This window comes from Phaethon lepturus, unplaced genomic scaffold (assembly GCF_000687285.1).
Source record: "Phaethon lepturus isolate BGI_N335 unplaced genomic scaffold, ASM68728v1 scaffold19153, whole genome shotgun sequence".
NCBI lineage: Eukaryota > Metazoa > Chordata > Aves > Phaethontiformes > Phaethontidae > Phaethon > Phaethon lepturus.
The window spans coordinates 7,141-30,528 of NW_010527252.1; the positions used below are offsets into that span (position 1 = coordinate 7,141).

Genomic DNA, 23,388 nt, shown 5'->3' on the forward strand with positions numbered 1-23,388 from the left:
CATTGCCAGAAGGCACCAAGTTCTGGATGGACAAAATATAATAATGTCCCTAAATATAACGGCTGTTTGTACAAAAATAGTCTGGTTGCTTGGAGCATGCATACATGCTTATAAGTGTGTGTGTGACTATATGTATCTCTGCATGTACATGTCTGTATATAAAATATTTTTTATCAATTAATTTTATTCTGTCTGATATGCTTTCTCAGCTTTGGAAGTAATTCAAATGAATATTCATGAAGGAACAGAATATGGGCTTAAGGTAAAGGGCTAATCTTCTAGTAAGTTTTGTCACATTCTTGAAAAATACATATTATATAAGACTATGTTTTGTTTTGCATCTTACCTTAGTGTCAAGAATTGCTTTTTAAAGGTCAAAGTATTTCTGAAGAACTGGTCACAGAAATGATTCTGAAAAAGATTGAGTCACCAGAAGTTGCTCATTTTGGTAAGTATATTCATAGCCTAAATTTCTTAGAATGAGCTAGCTATAATTTTGACAAACTTTGCATCCATCACTGTTCAAATATAATTTATTTCATAATAGACGGTAGCATCTTTTCTTGTGCTCTTCAGGATGTGGAATATCCGTAAACTGACAGTGTATTTAGGGATTGATTTACCAATATGGGAGATCAGAAAGTGTCATACCAATCCTACGTTGTGTTAATTTTGAGGAAATTAATTTTCCTCAAATTTTAAGTGTTTCTATGACTCTCATTTGACAATATTACCTGGTTAGAAAAATTTTAGGATTTAAAATATAGCAGTATTCAAGAAAAAAAATCTGTAACAACAACAAAAAAACAAACAAAAAAACCCAGTAAAAATATTTTGAATGTTTAAAGTAATGAAAAAGAAGAAAAACAGATTATTTAAAATGCAAAGAAAGTATTACAGTCTTTTTTTTTTCCTTACAACATTGTTTATTCCTTCTGTATTTTGTCATGGAGAGTAAGTTAGATAAAAATAGTATTGGTAGTGGTAATAATTCTTCTTTTTGAGGAAGCATTATGAGGCTGTTAAGACTAGTGCTGCAGATCTTGCTAGAGTCTGAACCTGCTTTCCTGAAGAGGAAACAAATATACTGCTAAGTGGAAAGAAAGTAAAAGAAAATGTAGTTTCTTTTTCTGGTGCTGACTTCTATTTGAAATTTCCATCATAGAAGAGAGACAGGTATAGTGCCAAGAAAATGTTAAGTTTCTACTGCTCTGAAAACTAGCACAATTCTATAAGCTTTCAGTTACAATGTTTTTTGTTCCTCCTGTAGTCCAAGACTCAACGATTTTTCAAAAGATGCAACCTTACCTCATGAAACCAGGCTTTTAAAACAATAGGCAAAAGACAGAGAAATAGGGAAGAAATTAAAAAAAGACATTATGAGGAAACAAAAATTTGAGGGAAGAAGTAGCAGCAGAAATGCCAGTCTCTTAATCCATATGTCAGGACTTTAATAAAAGCCTAAAGAGATGTCTGTGTCATCTGACTTCTCCTCTTTGAGTCAATCTGATGATGAATGCCTAAGATACATGTATCACAGAGGACCACAGAGACCCTTGAGGTTATAAACATGACTATGAAGTTGATAGAAGTTTGGTATTTGTAGCCACACCATTTTCTGTGTTACAGATGCCCAAAGGCAGCAAGGAATAGAAAATCGACATCCTCACTATTTTTCCTACCAACTAGAACTCATCTGAAAACCAATTTTTGTTAAGTATTTTCTAGTTCTAATCACTTTTTGTTTAGCAACTGCCTTAATACAATCCTTGGAAAGCTTAAGTTGGCTTTCACCAGGAACTAATTAGTCAATTGGCTATTAATTATTCATTAAAGATTTTAGAAATAATGTTGTAGGAGAGGCTGAGTTTTTACTTTTAATTTTTGTTTTTAACTTACAAAATACAAGTTTCTGAACAGTACACACAATAAGGAATTCTTTTCAATTATATTCTTCTGACTTAAATAATAAACATATGTTGGAGACTGATGTGTCAGAGGTATTCAGAAGTGCTAAAACAAATGATAATATTTAAAAACTGTAGGTCACTAAAAACAGATTATTTGGGGTTTTTTTACTTCTGAAGGAAGTCAGATATGAAGCTTCTAAGCTATTTCTTGAAATAAGCAGTGTCTCTTTTTAAAATAACGTAGGAACTGAAGGATTGCAAAATAACAAGCATACCTGTATTTTAGGGTGTTGTAGGTAAGAAAATAAGGAATTATAACCTCTTTGTAGCTGGCATGCTTGCTTTTTTTTTTTTAATAGAACAAGAAAACAACCAGGCTTTCATATCATGTTAACCTAAATAATATTTGCAAAGGAAAAATCTATGTCATTATCACAGGGGAAAACTGCTCAATTAGCGTGATTTAAATCAGATCAGGACCAAAGTTGTTTATTGATTTATTAATGGGAAGTAATTAACTGGCAATCAGTGAACTGGCAGTCAGTGAAGAGGTTCAGTATCAGCCACACAAAACACAAACCACAGCACTTGGCACTTGCCAAATATTAATAAACACCTATAAACTTCTAAACACCTTCCTAAAACTAATTCCAAAGAGTATACTCAAGCTGACATGGTTATGCATGCAAACACTCTCTCAAAGATGGGTGGAAGTTACAAGCACACATTCCCTTTCCTGGGAATGCATGTTCACCTATTTAATCACACTTTCTGTCGGAAATGTGGCTGCTCTAGCTTTGCCTGTGTGTGCCATTTCCTACAGTCTACTAATCCACACACCAGTGAGAAAGCTCCCCATGAGCTCACATACACGCACTCGAGGTGTGGGTCACTATGTGTTTAAGCCTGTTCTGTCAGTCCAGTCATTGAAACGCAGTTTACTCGCAGCATCCAACAGGGAGGCTGCTCTGTCAGGGCTTTGACAGCACGTTGTAGTGCTGGCACATCAAACCTGCTTAGGCTGCTGTTCTTTTACCTTGTTCTCACTCTAAGGTCTCTTCCCCCAGTCACAAATTTTAATGCTTCTTTTCAAGATGGCTTCTTTTTTCCTCAAATGTCTCTTGGTAAACCCAAGGATATTATTTGATCTCATTGACGGTTGCCTCAGGTTGCCTTTATCATTGTTAGTCTCCCCACAACATTATCGGTTTGGGGGCAAGCACTGCAGTGTCTGAGTGAGGCACATGAAGCAGGTGGTCTGAGTATGATCTTTAATCATAGCATCATAGAATCTTTGGGTTGGAAGGGACCTTTTAAGGCCATCTAGTCCAATCCCCCTGCAGTGAGCAGGGACATCTTCAACTAGATCAGGTTGGTCAGGGGTCCAACCTGACCTGGAATGTTTCCAGGGATGCAGAAGCTACCACCATTCTGGGCAACCTGTTCCAATGTCTACATATTTCTTATATTTCTTAACCGACTTAACAAATTTTGAGAGTCCTATATTAAGTTGAAAACACACTTTTTTTCTGTGTTTTGTCTGAAGGAGACATGGGTACACAATTTTTTAATAGTGTTATGTCATGTATGTGATTGTGCCACTAAAATAGAGGACATGAGTCTAACTAGTCCTATATTTGACATAACCTTCTAAAAGATGTGTTTAATAAAATGTATTCTGCAGGTTATATTCTCAGTGGATTTCCATCTCTGTCGGAGGAATACATGACTGTTTCACAGCAAATAGAGAAAATAAAAAATCTAAAATTAAAACCGGATTTCCTGATTAACATTAAGGTAATATCATCTTCAGTAACTTGCTAGTCATTTTCCTAATTATTAGTAGACTCATATGCTGTATATGTCAAAAGGTAATATTTTCCCCTGTGCATTTGAGTATAGTATTTATTGAGGAATATTAAATTGTTCTATTTTATAGTGGAATGCAATTACACTAGTTTGTTCCAGTATAAGCATTGTTCATGTAAAATAATGAACATTTCTTAAAACTTCGATAGCAGTTACAGTCTTTGCATGTCTGCCAGTTAGAAGATACAGGTTTTCAAGAAAAGAAAACTTTGAATAACATTATTATTATGAGATTTTGCATACATGTACATCTGACATTCATGTGTATCAGGAAGAAGCAAATTGGTTTATTTTTTACTCACTAATTGTGAAACTGCTTCTTAGTAATTATTAGTTCATCTCATTTTACAAATCTCAATTTCTTCATGAGTAGTAATGTGATATACCAGATACTTTACTAAGGTGACTCTAATATAACCAGAGAAACATAAATGATTGTTAGTGTAGGATTAAAAGGACTTTCTCAGTGTAGCTTAAAAGAAAAGACTTGCTGGCTACGTCCATATTAGTAAATAAAACAAGGCAAGAGCGCCTCTTCAGACATCAGGCCTACTGGTTTGTCAGAACACAGCTAACCTGTCTTGTTAGTCAGAATGGGGCGGCCATGTCCAAACTGCCCTCTGGGAAAGGCTCTAAGCCTGTGCCATTCTCCAGATTGTGCCCAGCTATTCACCAGGGGAAATACTAGCTGGCCCACACCAGACTTTGCCAGACTCCATGCAAAGTAACAGTATATACAATCATCAACAATGGTTCAGGCCCTTTCTCTTGCAATGTTTTATTTATTATCAGCTAGATTTTTTCTGTCTTTTAGCCTGAATATACAGAATGAGCTGCTGAGGCAACTCTGAATAATCAGCCTCTGGTGTCACACTCCATTTTCATTGGGATTTTGATTCTAGTTGTCATATATATGTGGTTTGTCAGATAGTAAGCTTCAGTGCATGGTCCTAGTCTATCACTTTGCCACATTTAAGTCCATATTTGTTTTAATCCCATACTTTTGAGATTTAATTTGACCATGCATAATGAAAATTTGTGAATGCCTACTTCAAACTGCTTTTTCTATGCTCATGAAAATATCTTAAAACATCAGAGAAACATATTTTTGTGCTGCTTTTCAGGCAGTTTTGATGTTTTCAGCTACAGAAAATTAATCTTTGTTTTAATACCAGATAGTTATAAATCCCAGTTCTTAAGAATGTATGTTGTATAGTTTCATGTGCAACAGTACAAATAGAAGAGTGATACTAACTATACTAGAAAGAAAACGATTCTTGACTTCACGTAGTCACATAATCTTCTCTGGAAAGAAGACTGAGACTGAATGCTCATGGGTTCAAACTATTTTCACAGATTTGTCAGAATTCTAACCATTTTCATTATATCAAAAAGAAAAGAAGGTGGCAGATTCTAGATAACTCTGGGAATAATGAAATATTATTATTAGCAGACCAATTTAGAGAAATTTTGTCCCTCAAGGACAGGAGATGTACCTTTGAAAAAAGAACCATATCTGATTGAATTTCTCCTTCCCTATTTCAAAATGCGCTGTCATATACCAGTCATGTCAGCTGTATGACTCACTGTAGAAGTATAGAAATATCCTGAAGTATTGTAATGCTTCAAGGGATACCTCAGGAAATGAGTGTAGTGTGCCTATTGCTAGCAATGCATGTCAAAAGCTCTATATTTTCTTTAGATATCAATTCTCTGTTTCTGTAAAAAATTGATGTTAACAACTATAATATTTTCTTGTTATGTCAGGTTTTTCATATGTTTGAAGGGTAGATGTTAGTGATTTAGAAAGGAAGAATAATTATTGTTTGTTGTGCCCCATTCCCAATTCCACAGTAGAATTTTAAGATGCCCATCTTAAGACCCATCAGATATTTGAGGACTCCAAGTGTGTATTAATGCAATAATTAATGACAGGTCAGATAGAAGCTGTATTAACTATGATCATAGTGAGCGAACATTCAGACAGCATCTCCTCCTCTGGTCCACTGTTATCTGCTAAGTGATTGCAGACACCCAACCAGCTTTTTGTTTCAGGGGAAAAAAAAAAAAAAGAGGTGAAGAAAAACAATCCATTCAGTGTTAACAAAGTCAGGTCTACATCCCTGGAATGGATGGACTCCTTAAGCAGCCTGTGAACAGCCACAATTCTAAGAAGGAATCAAACATTTGACAATGTAGAAAGAAGGCTCTTGGTGGAGCCTATAGGAATGGCACACCCAGTATTGTCTTAGCTCAGAAGTGGGGAGGTGGAAACAGTCACAGACTGTTAGAATCATAGAACCATTTAAGTTGGAAAAAACATTTAAGATCATCAAGTCATGTTAGCTTTTAGTTGAAAGGCATATTCTTTTAGTTAGGATAAACTTCTTAGCCAGACCTCTCAAATCTTAAATACTAATAATTTTACCACCACAGACCACACACAGATTTATCTGTTAAGCTAAAAATTTGTATCTTCAGGCCTTTTATAGAAAAACCATAGCTTACTCTTCCAAAGAGTTCCAAACTCCTGAACTCTTTTAGCCTCTGAGACAATGACACTATGCTTTTCGGTAATGGTAGAACTCTGAGAGGTCAGAGGCTCCTAGTAAAATTGACTTAATCTTAAATCATAGTCATTTAGGTCAGAAAAGACCCTTAAGATCATCAGGTCCAACTGTTAACCTAACACTCCCAAGTCTACCACTAAACCATGTTCCTAATCACCACATCTATACATCTTTCAAGTACCTCCAGAGATGGGGACTCAAGCACTGTTCCAGTGCTTGACAACCTTTTTGTGAAGAAATTTTTCCTAATATCCAATTGAAACCTCCCCTGGCGCGACTTGAGGCCATTTCCCCTCATCCTATTGCTTGTTACTTGGGAGAAGAGACCGACACTCACCTTGCTACAATCTCCTTTCAGGTAGTTGTAGAGAGCGATAAGGTCTCCCCTCAGCCTCCTCTTCTCCAGACTGAACAACCCCAGTTCCCTCAGCTGCTCCCCGTAAGACTTGTGCTCCAGACCCTTCACCAGCTTTGTTGCCCTTCTTTGGACACACTCCAGCACCTTAATGTCTTTCTTGCAATGAGGCGCCCAAAACTGAACACAGTATTCAAGGTGCAGCCTCACCTGTGCTGAGTACAGGGAGAAAATCACTTCCCTACTCCTGCTGGCCACACTATTTCTGATACAGGCCAGGACGCTGTTGGCCTTCTTGGCCACCTGGGCACACTGCCAGCTCATATTCACCTGGCTGTCCATCAATACCCCAGGTCCTTTTCCGCCAGGCAGCTCTCCAGCCACTCCTCCCCAAGCCTGTAGCATTGCATGGGGTTGTTGTGACCAAGTGCAGGACCCGGCACTTAGCCTTGTTGAACCTCATACAGTTGGCCTCAGTCCATCGATCCAGCCTGTCCAGATCCCTCTGCAGAGCCTTCCTACCCTCAAGCTGATTAACTCTCTGCCCAACTTGGTGTCATCTGCAAACTTACTGAGGGAGCACTCGATCCCCTCATCCAGATCGTTGATAAAGATATTAAACAGAACTGGCCCCAATACTGAGCCCTGGGAAACACCACTTGTGACTAGCCACCAACTGGATTTAACTCTGTTCACCAACACTCTTTGGGCCTGGCCATCCAGACAGTTTTCTACCCAGCAAAGAGTACACCCATCCAAGCCATGAGCAGCCAGTTTCTCCAGGAGAATGCTGTGGGAGATGGTGTCAAAGACTTTACTAAAGTCTGAGTAGACAACATCCACAGCCTTTCCCTCATCCACCAAGTGGGTCACCTTGTCATAGAAGGAAATCAGGTTGGTCAAGCAGGACCTGCCTTTCATGAAGCCATGCTGGCTGGGCCTGATCACCTGGTTGTCCTATATGTGCCATGTGATGGCACTCAAGATGATCTGCTCCATAACCTTCCCTGGCACCGAGGTTAGACTGACAGGCCTTCTTGTAGATGGGCATCACATTTTCTAACCTCCAGTCATCTGGGACCTCTTGCTCAAGTCCAAACCACTTCGGCATTAATTGCAAGAGCAATCACAAGCTAATCTGCAAAATAATTTTATTCATAAACTACACCTACAGTTGTTATCGTACCAGGTATAACTTGCATGGTAAAATGTGCTCAAGTAGTGGCTACATTCCTGATATGGAATGTAAAATGCTGATGGAGAAAAACTATGCAAGCATTTAAGTCTGTCTTTAATATTCACTGCTTTTGAAAATTTTGGGTTTAGTCAGAATGTTATTGGAGAAGGAGTTTATGAATTCAAATATTTTCCAAGCAGACTCCTGCCCCCAATTCTATAGTTTCAGGAAAAATAATATTATTATATCAGTACAATAAACACATTATTTCCTTTTAATTATTCCTTGCTAGTGTTCAGACTATGACTTATGCCAAAGAATATCAGGACAAAGGCAACACCCCAATTCAGGGCAGGTATATCAGAGGAACCAGTGGGATCCTGGTGTTATTGAAAAGCATAAGAAAGAGAAAGATCAGCATGAAGAGGAGTATGAAGAAGAATATGAAGAGCAGGAAGAAGAAGAGGTAAATATTGCTAATTTCTAATCAGTGCAAAGTATTATAATGTACTCTAGACAAAGCAGAACAAATTCCAATGTTCTAAAATATAACCATACTACACTGTGAATTAATTTTGTTGAACTCTAATCGTAATTCAGTTTCTCTTCTGCTTTAAGAGACGTGGGATAATACTTAAATGGTAGGCTTAAATGACAGCAAATGGTGATTATTGTATAGCTTAACCTGGATTCAGTCTCTAACTCAGAAGTCACTGAACTGTTTCTTGCCATAAGTTAAAAGAGTGTATCAGGTGAATGGTGACTCTATACTGTCTGTTTCTTGGTGTAAGCAAATGAGAGAGTTCTTAATTTTTTTTAGTGTGGCAAGTTCTACTAGTATTTGCAGGATACTAGCTTATTTTCTGGTTTTGGTGTTAGACTACTAAAAATGGATTTTCTTTTTTTTGTTTTCCGTGAAGGTACTAATTTTGAATTCAGGTTGAATTGTTCTAGTTTATAATGCTGGCCAGAGACTTGCCAATGCAAGTCCTAGTCCTAGGCACATTCTTCTCAATTTGCAGAAACTGCACTTCATCAGGATAGGATCATGGTCAGCAATCGCTAATACTCATTGCAGTACTCTGGAAAACTACTTTATTTACCTTTGAGTAAAGAAAAATATTAGTTTAGTACATTATTTTATTTCTGTATCTTGAAATATTTAACTTTTCATTTTGCAGACTGCAGAAGATCCACTTATGATGTCAGAATTTTTGCATCAATTAGTTCAGAGGCCTGAAGATATTCTTGAAAATGCAGAGGAAAGAGTTAGAACGTATAAGGATATAATGCTTCACCCTTTAGAAGTAAGAAAAAGCAAAATAATCTGGTTATGCATAACAAAACACTTTAAAATATTTTCACTTTTTTTTTTTTTTTAAGTTTGAGACTTATTGTATAGAGGTGGGCAGAAGGCATGCTACAACATAGCCCCAAGTTCTGAAATTCATACTGAAATCAATGACAGAAAGTTGTCATCTGTAGGTGTTTTTTCTACTCTGGAGTCAAGATACAGTAATCCACTTTGAGTTTTAAAAGTGAAACCATACCTGCCAGATTCTTCCTAAATCTAGGAAGTGAAGTATTTGAAGAGTCCAGTATATCATTGCCATTACCAAAGTCTATTCTAGCATGCAATCCCATAAGAAATCTGCTCTTTGCATCCATTGCCTTCCACTCCAATAGATTCCCTTCCTCACCTGCTTTACTGCCTGCAGATTTATATACCAAATAATTAGCCCATCAGTTTGTTTTATCACCTATTTAATTTCTGCAGCTGTGACATTGTGTTTTTTCTTTCCTTGTTGTGTTTGGGAAAGTTGGATTTACTATGTATCTTTCCCCCTCCCCCTCCAAAAAAAACCCAGAACAGGTCCAAAGCAATAATTCGTTCTTTTCTTTTTTTTTTTTTTTTTAAACTTCTGGTACAAGCAACTGCAAACACCTTATGTTTCCTTCAATTACTGTTTATTTATGCCCTTCAATTTCCCTATGGATTAGATGAGCCTATAGATAAATTGTGTAAATCTGGTATAAAGTTCTTTGCTAGCGTAACAAACTTGTTACTGCTGTCAAGGGGAAAGCAAAAAAAGGTGATATCTTTAATCATTATACAATCTCACATGGATTTCTTGTAAGTAAACTAATGGAAAGTTGTTTAGATTAAATTACTTTAGGATGTACACCAAACTTCAACACTTTCAACACATTCCACTAGCTTGTAGGTCTTTAGGCTTCACTATCAATGAACGTATTAGTGAACATACTCAGTGGTCCACTAATACATTAGAAGAACATAGGGGTCTATCATTGGCCCAGGTAGAGGTTGAGATGATGAAATTGGAAAAAAAAAGCTTATAAGATGAGCAGTTTGCACTGAACTGGAATAGGTAGAAAGAACTCTGTAGAAGAGTCTTTGATTTCTTGATAAGTTGTTTGATGAAATTGGGTAGAAATAGAATCACAGAATTCACAGAATCACTAAGGTTGGAAAGAACCTTCAAGATCGTCAAGTCCAACCTTTAATCCAGCGCCACCATGTCCCCTAAACCATGTCCTGCAGCACCACATCCACACGTTTTTTGAACCCTTCCAGAAATGGCGACTCCACCACCTCCCTGGGCAGCCTGTTCCAATGCCTGACCACCCTCTCGGTGAAGAAATTTTTCCTATTATCCAATCTAAAGCTCCCCTGGCGCAACTTGAGGCCATTTCCTCTCATCCTATCACTAGTTAGTTGGGAGAAGAGACCAACACCCTCATCGCCACAACCCCCTTTCAGGTAGTTGTAGAGAGCGATAAGGTCTCCTCTCAGCCTCCTCTTCTCCAGACTGAACAACCCCAGTTCCCTCAGCCGCTCCCCATAAGACTTGTGCTCCAGACCCCTCACCAGCTTTGTTGCCCTTCTCTGGACACGCTCCAGCACCTCAGCATCCTTGTTGTAGTGAGGGGCCCAAAACTGAACACAGGATTCAAGGTGTGGCCTCAACAGTGCTGAGTACAGGGGCACAATCACTTCAATCACAAGTCACACAAATAAGTGTGAAATACTACAGGTCGGGAGGAAACCTAATGAACAACTACAACATTTGAAATAATTGGCTAGACCTCAGTACTGCAGACAATCTGCAATCTGTGGTGTTTTAGTTAGACGAAACTGAGTCAATAAATGTGATACTATAGTACAAAAGCAAATATTAGGGATGTACTAAGACGACCACTGTATATAACAGAAACACAAACTGTTATCTTCTCTGTCAAAGAGTATTAGAAATAGTTAGTTATTATCATGTCTACCAAAAATAGGACAAATAATTTAATTTATAGTGTAGAAGACCCAGACTAGATGCAAGGAAGTTAACTCTGACCATAAGTGTAGTGAAGAACTGGAATAGATTACCTAGAAAGTTGTAAAGTCACCTTCACTAGGCTTTTTCAGGGCTGGGGTTAGACCAACATCCGTCAGGAATGGCGTGAATGTTCTCAATTCTCAGACAGAGAAATTAACAACAGACATGGGATGTCTATTTTAGTCTAGCATCTTATTTACTAATGGGAAAACTGAAAATAAGAAAAATCAAATATACTGTTCAAATTTTACCGAAACTGAGTCAGGACCAAAATGAAAACATTGGTCTCATGGCTGGTACTTCCAAGAAATCTGTTAACTGACATTTTCACCATTTTCCAGCAGAGAATTAAGGTAGTTAGACAATTAGAAGTTGAATTTATACACAAAACATTACTGTGTCTTGATTCTTTGTAGGTCTCTTGCATTTGAGCCAGGATATCTAATCTGTTTTCTGAACCCATTGTAAGTCCAATTTTTTAATTCTCTCTGTATTTATCCATAAAAGTTTCTCTCTAGAAGATTTTATAAGTCATCAGTACAATGAATCTTGGTTTTGCTAAGTCCACAGGAGTCCAGCCTTTGATATGTATAGGAACAGAATGAGCTTCAGCGTCATTGTCTGGTTAACTATAATCGATTAACTATGTCTTTGTTCTTAAACAGGACTTGATGGCTGAACAGGATTGTCAATATCTTATTGAACTCGATGGAAATCAACAACCAGATGATCTCTTTGTAGTAAGTAAGCTATGCACCAACTTAATTAACGTCCACTAGAAAATGATTTCTCAATTCTGTGGATTGATTTCTTTATTAAGGTGTTGGCAAAATTTTAAGTTGTGTGTAAAGCTTATTTAATTCCTATTAGAAAACATGACCTTTGAAATGTTTGCTTTTTTTTCTCTATTAAAACAATTATAAGATTCACTGCACTGTCCCCACGCTTACATATATGTTACATGAGAATATTTTCAGGTAGGCTACAAACTCTTTTGTATTGTATCCATCTGTTTTTAGTGCTTTATTTTGTGTATTAATGTAATATACCATTATTAGCATGAGAAATTAAAACATTTTCAGTATGATCTATTTACAGAATTGGCTTATTTTGTGCTGGTGTCTAAAATAATGACAGAATTTTTATGAACTTGGATATCGTTTTACAGTGTAATAGAAGACACTTCCTTCTTTTCCATTTGACAATTCTGCTGAGTGCTTGGGTCTAGATTTTTAGCTCATAACATAGCAACTCATTCTCCCTATTAAAAAAACTACAATGATAAAATTTGAAGATAAATAATCTTATCCTCTGCCTCAGAAATCAGAGCTGCTTCAACTCAGAACCTGAAGTATGTGGTTGAAAATGAAGTGAGATTGCCTTTGATAGTGTAGGAAGTGAGCTGCTCCTGCAGCTTCTCCTCTGTTGTTTGAAACAAATTTGAATCAATTGTAATTCTGTAAGTATTATTTCAATTTATCCTTAACTTTAGTACCAAGAGTAGTCCTATGTGAAAAAAAACTCCACACTAATTTTGCAGAGTTAGAACATAACATTTCCTCATTTATGATCTGTTTATGAACATCACAACACAAGATTTATAGTAAAGGCAATCAAGTTGTGTAAAGATTCCAACCATTTACCTGTAAGTAAGGCAAAGACTTGTTATGAAACTAGTCTAAACATGATAAAATTTGCTTTTTCATTTAAAGAACACTTGCATCCAAGCAAGATTACATTTAGGAAATACTTCAATTAAATTTTATATCCTCTGATTCTCATTCGCAGACATCTGGTTTAAGTATCTTTTTAAATAAATTATCTAAAGCTGTATTACGTCCAAGTGTACATAATCTGATCTCCTAAAGAGATTTTCCTCCTAGAGACTAGAGCTCATCTGAATACTTCCACTGCTTTGTGGGAAAGAATCCTTTACAGCCTATTCCTTTAGAAGGGATTCGTAGCATAATGAGGAGATACAAAGGCCGTGATTCAGCATTTAGCACTGCCTGTATCTAGCAGATAGCTTGTTAAAACTCAACTCAATAACTAGCTTGACTCCAACCTAGAAACTGGGCCTTTGTGTGTATGTAGCCATTATATAAATAATAACTTACAATTTTAAAAATACTTTGGAGGTCCTTTTAGATCACAAAAGCAGTTTTTATTGATACTCAGTCAAGAGTTATTTTCTCTTCAGTCGGTGGTAGTTCGACTTCAATCTCTTGGTGTTCGAAATGGAGCTCCTATAACTAGACTTCAAAGTCAGCAAGAAGAAATGCTGGAGAGACTGGAAAATGTAAGTGTGCTTTTCTAAAATGTGATTGACTTTAATAATTATAAAAGTATTTTTTATTTTCTGCTGTAAGCTTATATTATAAAATTTTTGTTTCACAGCAATCATTTTGGTTTACCATGCTGTAAGGGCATTTTTTGAGCCTTCATTTTCCAGAAATGTGAATTTAAGATAATTCTAGGACTGAAATCCACTTAAAAGAGTATGAAAAGAAAAAAGTCTGTTATTAAAAAAAAAGGTGAATAGGTGATTGTTATAAATTTTTGAACAAAATGTTTGTTTTAGCAATAGGGGAAGAATTAATTCCTTCCAAGAAAATAAAGAAACTTTAGCCAAAGGATGACAATCTCAGCAGCTGACTCTTACCTGTATTTACCCTTTTCCTAAATGAGAAACAGCATGCTAATACAAATTTAGGAACATCCTACATAGCTGAAATCACATACATTGTATTTTCTATAATTAATTAGAACATGACAAGTTAGTGCTGAATTTTTCTGAATCATGACAATTATAATTTGTGTCTCTTCCAAATAAAACTAAAAAAAGAAGTCTTTGCATAAATGTCGTCACCTGTATTCACTTGCTGGCATCTTTCCTATGTCTTAAACAAAACTTTGAATATATGAATGGTACTGTAACTGGGAGACCCCACTATACATTTTCAGAAAAACACCCCTCCTTTCACTTTTCTGTTTTTTCAGTCCCTGACAAATTCACATGTGAAGAACTTTTTGTGTCAGAGGTGATCTGTATTTATTATTTAGTTAGTCTGTGTGTTTGTTTTAGTCTGTCTGTAAGCTTTTAGCATCCACAATATTTGGGGCAAGGAGTTCTGCAGCTTAACTGGACGCTATATACAGAATTGCTTTTTCCCTTTGTGTTGAATCTGCCACCTTTTACCTCAGTGTCCTCTAGTTGTTGATATGCAAAATTCAGTAAATAGTTATGTTCTCTGTATCTGCCCTCTCATAACTAATGATTTGAGACTTCTGTCCTGTTCTTGTGTAGCTGTCTTGTTCCTGGACCGAAGAGTTCCAGTCTACTTAATCTTATTTCTTCTTACATGAAAATCTTTGTGTGATTGATTGGTCAGCCATATTATCTTTTTCTGAAGCTTTTCCAATTCTACTGTGTACTTTTTGAGATTGGAGTAGCAGAATGCACATAGCAGTAAAGATAAGGGCAGGATTTAGCTAATAAAAAAATAAACCTTTATCTCATGTTCTCTCTTTGCTAAACATTCCTAACATTCAGGTTGGTTTTCTGACTGCTCTTGGGCAGTGACCAGATTATGTGTTATAATTCCAAGGTCTATTCCTGAGTAGTGACAGCCAGTGACAACTCATCATTTTCTATATAAAACTGTTATTTTAATGCCTACCTTCCTAGATTCCAAAGGTCCTTCTGCAGCTCTCCACAGCCAGCACGTTTCTATACTATTCTGAATAATTTAGAGCCACCATAAAGTTTAGGATTCAGTCACTATTCACCTTCTGTAAAAGGTCTATTAAACTTAGTCCTATCACATGACATTTCTGCATGCCTAAAAGAGATATTTTGGCCTTGCTGTTCCCCCCGCCAGACCATGGTCCTTTCTTCTTCCCCTTTAGAAGAAATCTTGTCCATTTTCTGTCATCTTCAATACATGGCTGATTTGCACCTCTTTATCATTTTAAACTTCTGAAAATAATAAATGAAGCTTTCAGAAGCTATTTTAACTACTATTTTTATTAAATAAAATTGAAAAACTGAAGTTTTTCTTTAAAATTGTCCTACTATTCTGAAATATGTAATTTTTAAAAAATACTCTAAGAAGCGTGATGTGGTTTTCTTTTTAGGTTTGTTTATTTTCCAACAAAATATTTCAAAAAAGGCTAAGAACAAAGCATATGTAGCTTCAGACAAAACTTACAGGTGCTGTTATTGCTGTTTTAATAAACAGGATGAACTTTTCCGGGTTCTGTCATCTTACAAATTAATAGCGCGCAGATACCAATGGCGTAGAAGCAGGTGGGGGCAAGCGTGTCCTGTGGCTTTAAAGGAAGGTGATATTGTAATGGGAAACCCAGACTTGGCTGTCAGGTTAGTGGAGTTTGACACTTTCAATTTTTATTTCTATTTTATAAGATAACTATCTATTTCTGTTAGCTTCTCTTCTGTTTTAAGTTTTCTAGGTAAAATCTACGTACTGTCATCCCTGGAGGCATTGGAAACATTTATGTTGAATCCACGGCCTTACCTGTTACCACCAATGCCACTTCCTCCTTGTAAAGTGCTAGTATTTGGTCCTCCCTTTTCTGGAAGAACAACTATTTGTAACCTAATTGCACACAAATATAAAGGAAAGGTAGGTTTATAAATGTCTTATGTAACAACGGTATCAGCTGAGTCTTAGGAATCAGTTAAGCACATTCTAATTCCTTCTGTGTTATTAACCTACACTTTTCAAACATATGGATTACAGAGGAAACATAGTAATTTAGTGAAATTAATTTATATACATGTCATGGTTTAGCCCCAGCCGGCAACTAAGCACCACGCAGCCGCTTGCTCACTCCTCTCCCCCAGGGGGATGGGGGAGAGAATTAGGAAAAAAACTTGTGGGTTGAGATAAAAACAGTTTAATAGGACAGCAAGAGAGAATGAAACAACAATGATAACAACAATAATAATAATACCGACAAAGGAATGTACAAGAACAAGTGATGCCCAATACAGCAATTGCTCACCACCTGGTGATCGATAGCCCGTTCCCAAGCAGTGGTTTCCACCCCCCCCAGCCAACTCCAGTTTATGTACTGGGCATGACATCAGATGGTAGGGAATATCCCTTTGGCCAGCTTGAGTCAGCTGTCCTGGCTGTGTCCCCTCCCAGCTTCCTATGCACCCCCAGCCTTCTTGCTAGCAGGCCAGCACAAGAAGCTGGACTGTCCTTGGCTGCTCAGCAACAATCCAAAACATCAGCACATTATCAACAGTTTTTCATCCCAAATCCAAAACACAGCCTCACACTAGCTTCTGTGAAGAAAACCAGCTCTATCCTGGCTGAAACCAGGACAATACATTTATATATTATATATATATTTATTTACATTTCAAAAGTACTTTTATTTACCCTCTATGTAAGATGAATATTTATGTGTCAGTTATTTGTCTTAGCATAATAATATTATGAATAACTTTTGTATCTAAGATAATTAAATGTAAATGCAAATCAGATTTTTTTTTCCACAAAAAAAACCCTGCACTTAAATTCTATGTAGAACTTTCTGAAATTTGCAGAGCTTTTTCAAATTCATTTCATTGTACAGAAGTTGGATCAGATGCTATATTTCTCTTCTGTAATATTTTTATTTTTTCATATCAATTCACTAGGTTCTTGATATGACCAAACTCGTTCAACCCCGTATGGAAGAATCAAGAGAAGAAAACATTGAGCAAGTGCGAAGGGATACAGTAGAAAAAGCTATAACAGCAGTGAAAAATAGGTTAGAATTAGAAAAACAGTCAAGAGAATCAGGTGAATAACGTGTTCTGTGGTCTTTGAAGCTATCTTTTTTGCTTTAGGTTATTTAACTGAAGCAATTGCTGTCACTTTGACTTATAAAATATTACAGAAGTTGTTATGGTTGTCATGCATTAAACATGAACTAAAAGAACATGAAGTAATGGGAATAGCTAAGTAGAATTCAGTATTTTTGATTTTATATATAAATCCTCTGAAATTGAAGGCCACAAGTATGTAAGAGAGAGTTTTCTGAGCTCTTTTTGAAAGAAGAAATTGGTTCTGACTGATTCTGATTGGAAACTTTCCATTTGAATAACTTTCTGACAAGTTAAATCTCTGCAAAATTGAAATTTTCTTCAAGAAAGGAGCTTTTGGCGCTAGGCTGATGTGAACCCACAATCTACAGATTTTCCATTTTGGAAAAGCCTTTCAAGTATGCTGTCTCAGATGGCACGTTTGCAAGACTCTTCAGCTCTGGTCACAGTTAGACTTCTTAAACTGCCCAGGTTTTTGCAGCTTGATGAATTCAGAAAATATTTTGAAATGGTGAAATAACATGTTCTTTTAATAACTTTTAAATGAAAGTTGGATTTTCTTTTTGCAGAAAATTTAGTGCTTTTTTTTCAAAATTATTTCTTTTGAAATGAAAATTTTCCATTGAATTGAAATTGCCTTTTCCAGTTAACTCTAGTTATGGTTCAAATGAACAATCAGGCCATTTTTCTTTATCCAATCTAAGCAAGGAATCACTGTATTTCACTTACTCATGGGTAGATACATATCTAACAAGAAGTCAGTATATTCCTCTTGTGCTGCAAAACATACAAGCTGACAGTGACACAAAAAACGTTGGTGTTGCAGTAAGAATAATGGTGAACTATGTCACCAAATTTAAAACCATTAAACAGTGTTATGTTCCAGATTCCTGGCTATTTAATAATTTTGAGGACAGGTATGTGAAATCATATTAGGATTAATGAGAACTTAATCCTAATTAAAAACCTTGGAGAGCTCAAGCCGTTTTATTGCAAAACAGAATTACAAACAGATGAAGAATGTAAATTGTCGTAGAAAGTAAGAAAGCTACAGAAGGGGAAATTAAATGTTTTTGGAAGCTTGAATCTATATCTAGTTTTCTGTGAAATTAATACGATTTCATAACTATAGGAGACTTGCAAGAACATAGTAGTGTCAAAGCAGATGATTCTGAAGAACCCACTAAAACCAGAGAAGGAATAAACTTGGAAGAGGAGACTGCTATAAATTCTGCCATCATCCAAAAAAGTAAATCTTAGCTATTTTAAGCATGTCATTCCATGCTTTCAGTGTGTCTTGCAAATTAAAAAGTGAAAGATACTAATTTCCACTTGTAGGACTATTTAAAATTTTTTCCTTGTTCCTGATACTGTCAATTTAAGAAACCTAAAATGAAATGGTTAATTTTGTCATTGAAAGATATTAACCCATTAATACCATATTAGTGTACAGGGGAAGAAACTCCAAGTGACCTTTGTAGGAGCTAAGCGTATATTTTGATGAAAAGTTTGGTATTTTCACTTACATATCTTTTTATAGCATAAGAGTGTTCCAGAATTTTTTAATAGATAAGGAGAATAGGTGTTAATTCACAGACAAACAAAAAATAAGTGAAGAGAGGATCTGAATTCAGGAGTAGGAGTTTTTGCCGCTTGAATATGATAAACTTAAAAGTATGCTAATTTTTAATAAACCTGTTGAAATATACTTAAACAAGTGAAATATGTTTGTAAGCCTGATATGGTTTACAAATAGTATTTTTTCATACAAACAGTCTGATATTTCATTTCAACCAAGGAAGACAGACTATTAGGTAGATCCAATTAATGGACATTAATGAAATACTAATGCTTAGCAAAGCATAATGAAATATGTTTATAAGGATCTAAAATGGAAATGAAATAAATGTGGATTATGGGGTAGTTTTTACAAATGTCTTTGTCTTTTTAAAGAAAAACATTTGTTCATTCAGTTAAATTCTTCCTTTAATTTATGACATTCTATACCAGCAAAAGATACTGAAGAGAGCACTTAAGAAGGATCTATTTCTTGAACTGGAGAAGTAGAATATAATATTTTTAGCTATGATAACTGTAAAGTTTGTTTGGGTTTGGATTGAGTTTTTTTGCAGAATGGAAATACTTAAATTTGGAATACTTAGACGTGGAAATATTGTCCCTTTCCCAGGGAGCTAGTAACTTAGCAAAAATAACCTGATAATGTGTAAATTTGTGCATGTAAAAAGTATCCACACAATCAGTGAAAAATCTTGGCATAATTACAGAAAAATAAATATGGCATTTTTCCAAATTATACTCTTCACATAGTAAATATTGCAGTTGCTTAAAACTGTTCTTCACCAAATTTTATCAAATCAGTATGTAAACTGTGAACTAACTCTGAGTGTTCCTTAAAAACATTTTTAAACAATTACAGTCCATTATGTCAGCAATTAATTACAAAATATTAATGTTTTGTGCATCTTAGGGAATACAGGCTTCCTGATTGTTGACAATACACTGTTTGAGCTAAGATTTGTATTGATTTCTAAATTGATCTAGTCAACTTTTTCATTTGGGAATCAAAGAGAAATCAAATCAAAGGAAATTCTCAGGTGCTGCAGGTGCCTGATTATTCTAGTACACAAATGTCATTCCATTCATATTGAAACAATATTTCAGTTAGTGGTAGAATATACGGTACAGTTAAGGGTTTTTTTTATAATGAGAGAGCAAACGAAGATCTTAAAACCTATCTTTATGAAATACCCTCTAGAACTGCATTCAGAAGAACTGGTATTTGATTCTTACTTAGTATGATTGTGTAATATTGCTTAAAATGACTGCTGCACTGTAATTATGAGGTGGCTGGATTTAATTGCATAGCAGTTATTCCTGACCAGAGGAAATAAGTATTTCAGAATTTTGTGAAGTGCTTAAAAATCTGTATTGTTAGGAATGTCAGAGATAACTGCTGACCACCCAGAAGTTCAAGCGATGGTAGAAGAAGCCATAAAACACGCATCAGTCTCCGACATTACACTGTCACCTGAAATATATGCTGAAGTACTGGAGAGAGCTATTGCAGAGGTAAAACTACAAGTACTATATAGCAAAGCATGTTTGTTCTAATAGCAGCCTGTAACAGTTTATATATTATCGATATGTGTTCTTAATTTTTCCATTTGAAAGATCAGCTTAGTTTATATCACATAGTCTGAAAGCTTACATGGGATTGAGGAGAGACTGAGCAAGATCATGAAAGACAAATTTACTGAGGACTCCTATATATATACACGAACAATTTCTGTCTTGCAAAGTACTTGGGCTACAAATTGTTAAAGGCTGGGAGAATTATCTGAGTGAAGTATCACTGTATGCTTGCCCAATTCTTATACTCTTAGTCACTATTAAAGTGACTTGGTCACCAGACCCAAGTGTTTGAAAGGAATTGTATATGAAGGGTTTATCCAAGAATCCTGAATTGTTTTAAATTTGCTCACAGGTTTGTAACTACTGAAACCGGAATCTAAATTCTTTATAGACAACCTTAATCTCTTTTTGTTTAAAATGTTTTTATTTCATTCAGAGATATATAGTTATAAATGTCTTTTTATTTACTTGAAATTACAATCATGAAAAATCATAACATTTAGAAAATCATTTTATATTGTGCAGTCTTTTTGAACAGCTCACAGACTTAGTCTTTTTATCTTACTGAACCTGACATTTTATAACAGCTTATGAAGAAGAACAAAGACAGGTTTCCTGGTGCTCCAGACAAAGGAGGATGGGTAGTGGATAACTACCCTCTGTCAGTAGATCACTGGTCAGCTTTATCAGAAAAAGGACTTTTACCTGATACTGTTGTCTGTCTGAAGGATACAGAAAAAGATGGTTAGTAAATGCACACTCATAACACTTTTCTTTTTTCTGTGTTGATACCTGTATGTAAAGCACACTTAAAAGAAAAACAAGTAGTTATGTCCCATTTATAAAGTTTCAGGGGTCTAGATAAGGAAGAATCCAATGAATCAACAAGGGTGCCCCAAATTTCTTACAATTTGGATTAAGGGTATTACACAAAATTGAAAACAAGAATGCTTTACAAAAGCAGTAAGGAAAATTCCTCCTATTTATAATCCTATTTACAATTTCCTCCTTTTTACAATCAGCAGTAAATATCACTGGACTCTTGCAGCTTCAGACTTTTGTATTCTGTGTCTAGCTGGCCACCAGATTGCAATGTGGCTCTCACTCAAATTTCCCTTCCTGTGCATTGGTTTCCCCACTTACAAAATCAGGTTACACATAGAAACTTTCTCTGCTTGAGAGAAAAGTGGGAGGAGAAATACCTGTATGCAGGTGTATCCAGCTACCCATCCTGGGGTCAAAATAAATTGAGCAATTTCTTATCCAGATTGATACAATAGCTTAGTACCCATGAATTCAGAGGAAGGGATTTTTACTTTATTGTTTCAAGCAGAAAGGAAGATTGGTACCAGACATGAAAAAGTGAACAGATCTGCCTGACAGATCATGTCTTAATGGATTATGCCTGCTTGATTCATACCACGCCACAAGTTTCATTGCCCTGTGCAAATGTTTGATCATTACCTGTTCAACCCAGTCCATTATCGAAAGGTCTTTCAGTAGCAGAAACTTCCCTTCAAGAAAAGAATGATAGGTCTATTCATACTTAGTTCAAGAAAGCTCAGTAACTGCCTGATATTATAATCAGTCCAGAGAACTTTTCCAAGCCTTGTCCTCGAATATAAAAATCAACCTGAGCAAATCAAGGTTACACAGTTTACTCAGAACAGATTTCTTATTTTTTTTTTTTAAAAAAAGCTTTTCAGAAGCATGTCATCTGGTCAGCTAATCATCCTCAAAACTCAACCACAGTACCTATTAGTCACATAGCTTTGTGAAATTTTGTAGCACCTTAAACATCCTAACTAAAAGTCTTCCAGTGTGACTGGAGCTCATATACAGACTACATACAGACTGAACATTTCTATGAGAAAGTTCTTTAACCAGTGTTCGTCTGAAAATCATATTTGCTGTTCCTGTCATTCAAAAAGACCTCATCTCAGATACTTCCAGAAAGAATTTAAGGACAAATTGCATTTCCAGGCCTTATCTTTTCTTCCCAGACATTTCAAGCATATTGAAATGTTCATGAACCTAGTTTCTGGGACACAGTGCATTCTCCTTTCTTACAACGACAAAAAGCACCTTATTCATGTAGTTGGCATGCAGTAATGTAATATTAATACAGTGTACTAAATAACAAACAGCAGGAGTCAGGCTCTAGCCTATTCTGCAGGGTAAGGACTGCAGTGGGAGAAATGCTTTCAGGATTATGTTAACTTTCTCTTCACTTCTCAGAATTTAACACATTACTGAATTAACTTGATAAAAGAAAAGGTTGTCTCATCATCCCTGAAAGGCTTTATTCTAGATCAAACACTTTGGGAATAGATAGTTCTTCATGGGAACTGTGTTGAAAACTGGTCAGTAGTAACTGCCCCATTTTTCTCTTTTGGGAAGCAAGAACTTGGGAGTCCATAGCAGAGAAGACCTCTCTTGGGCTTTCAAATTATGTGCTTCCTTCCTGCAGTATACATCTTTTTGCCATTCCCACTAGTTCTGAAAACCTACCTCTCAATTACTTTTTCTAATATGAGCAACCTGTTTTATACTCTTGGTAGCCATCTCTTCCATGCAATCACTTTCTGTTTCTCTAGTCTGAGAGATTCTTTAAAGCGGAAGTGTAAGCCTTTCCTAGAATTTAGAGAAGTCCTTGATGAAACTTAAATTTTGTGCTCACAACCCTTATGGTACCTCTGTTTGAACTAACACCGTTACAGTCATTACATCACATAACAAAAAAGACTGCTTTCTTAATTACAACCCATTTGGCCCTATGTATAAGTAGATTTTAGGCTTGGAAGGAAATCCACCATTCCCATTTTTAATGTATTTGAGATGATAATGAGTCTATACCCTAATTATATCCCTAGAGCTGTATCAGGTGTTAATATGAATCAATGACAATTTATTTTTCTTCAAAGTTTTATTCACTGGTGGGAGGAGAATTAACATACTTTAAATGGTAAAGCATATATTTTTACTGCCTCAGCTTGAGACAAGTCATGAGCAAATTGAATACAAGTCATACTATTTGTAGCCTATCATAACAAATCGAAGTGAAATCTAATACAGGCATGGAGATTTTCTTAACAGACTTCCAGTTGCATTAAAACAGGACATTGCAGGAACATTGTTCTTTCAACTAGAATCAACTGAGCT

At 35.8% G+C, this 23,388-nt stretch overlaps 1 protein-coding gene across 1 annotated transcript in view; it reads left to right on the plus strand.

The window, feature by feature from the left end:
• Positions 1 to 23,388, plus strand: part of LOC104617895 (adenylate kinase 9-like) — a gene marked incomplete at its 3' end in the record, with an annotated part of 55,823 nt that overhangs the window by 5,856 nt on the left and 26,579 nt on the right. Inside the window, exons 3-15 of the mRNA XM_010283332.1 lie at positions 210 to 262; positions 352 to 448; positions 3,595 to 3,707; positions 8,174 to 8,347; positions 9,063 to 9,188; positions 11,897 to 11,971; positions 13,432 to 13,530; positions 15,473 to 15,612; positions 15,697 to 15,877; positions 16,906 to 17,050; positions 18,206 to 18,322; positions 20,030 to 20,163; positions 20,814 to 20,970. Coding sequence (XP_010281634.1) covers positions 210 to 262; positions 352 to 448; positions 3,595 to 3,707; positions 8,174 to 8,347; positions 9,063 to 9,188; positions 11,897 to 11,971; positions 13,432 to 13,530; positions 15,473 to 15,612; positions 15,697 to 15,877; positions 16,906 to 17,050; positions 18,206 to 18,322; positions 20,030 to 20,163; positions 20,814 to 20,970 — 1,611 coding nt within the window. The remainder of the gene's footprint in view (positions 1 to 209; positions 263 to 351; positions 449 to 3,594; positions 3,708 to 8,173; positions 8,348 to 9,062; positions 9,189 to 11,896; positions 11,972 to 13,431; positions 13,531 to 15,472; positions 15,613 to 15,696; positions 15,878 to 16,905; positions 17,051 to 18,205; positions 18,323 to 20,029; positions 20,164 to 20,813; positions 20,971 to 23,388) is intronic.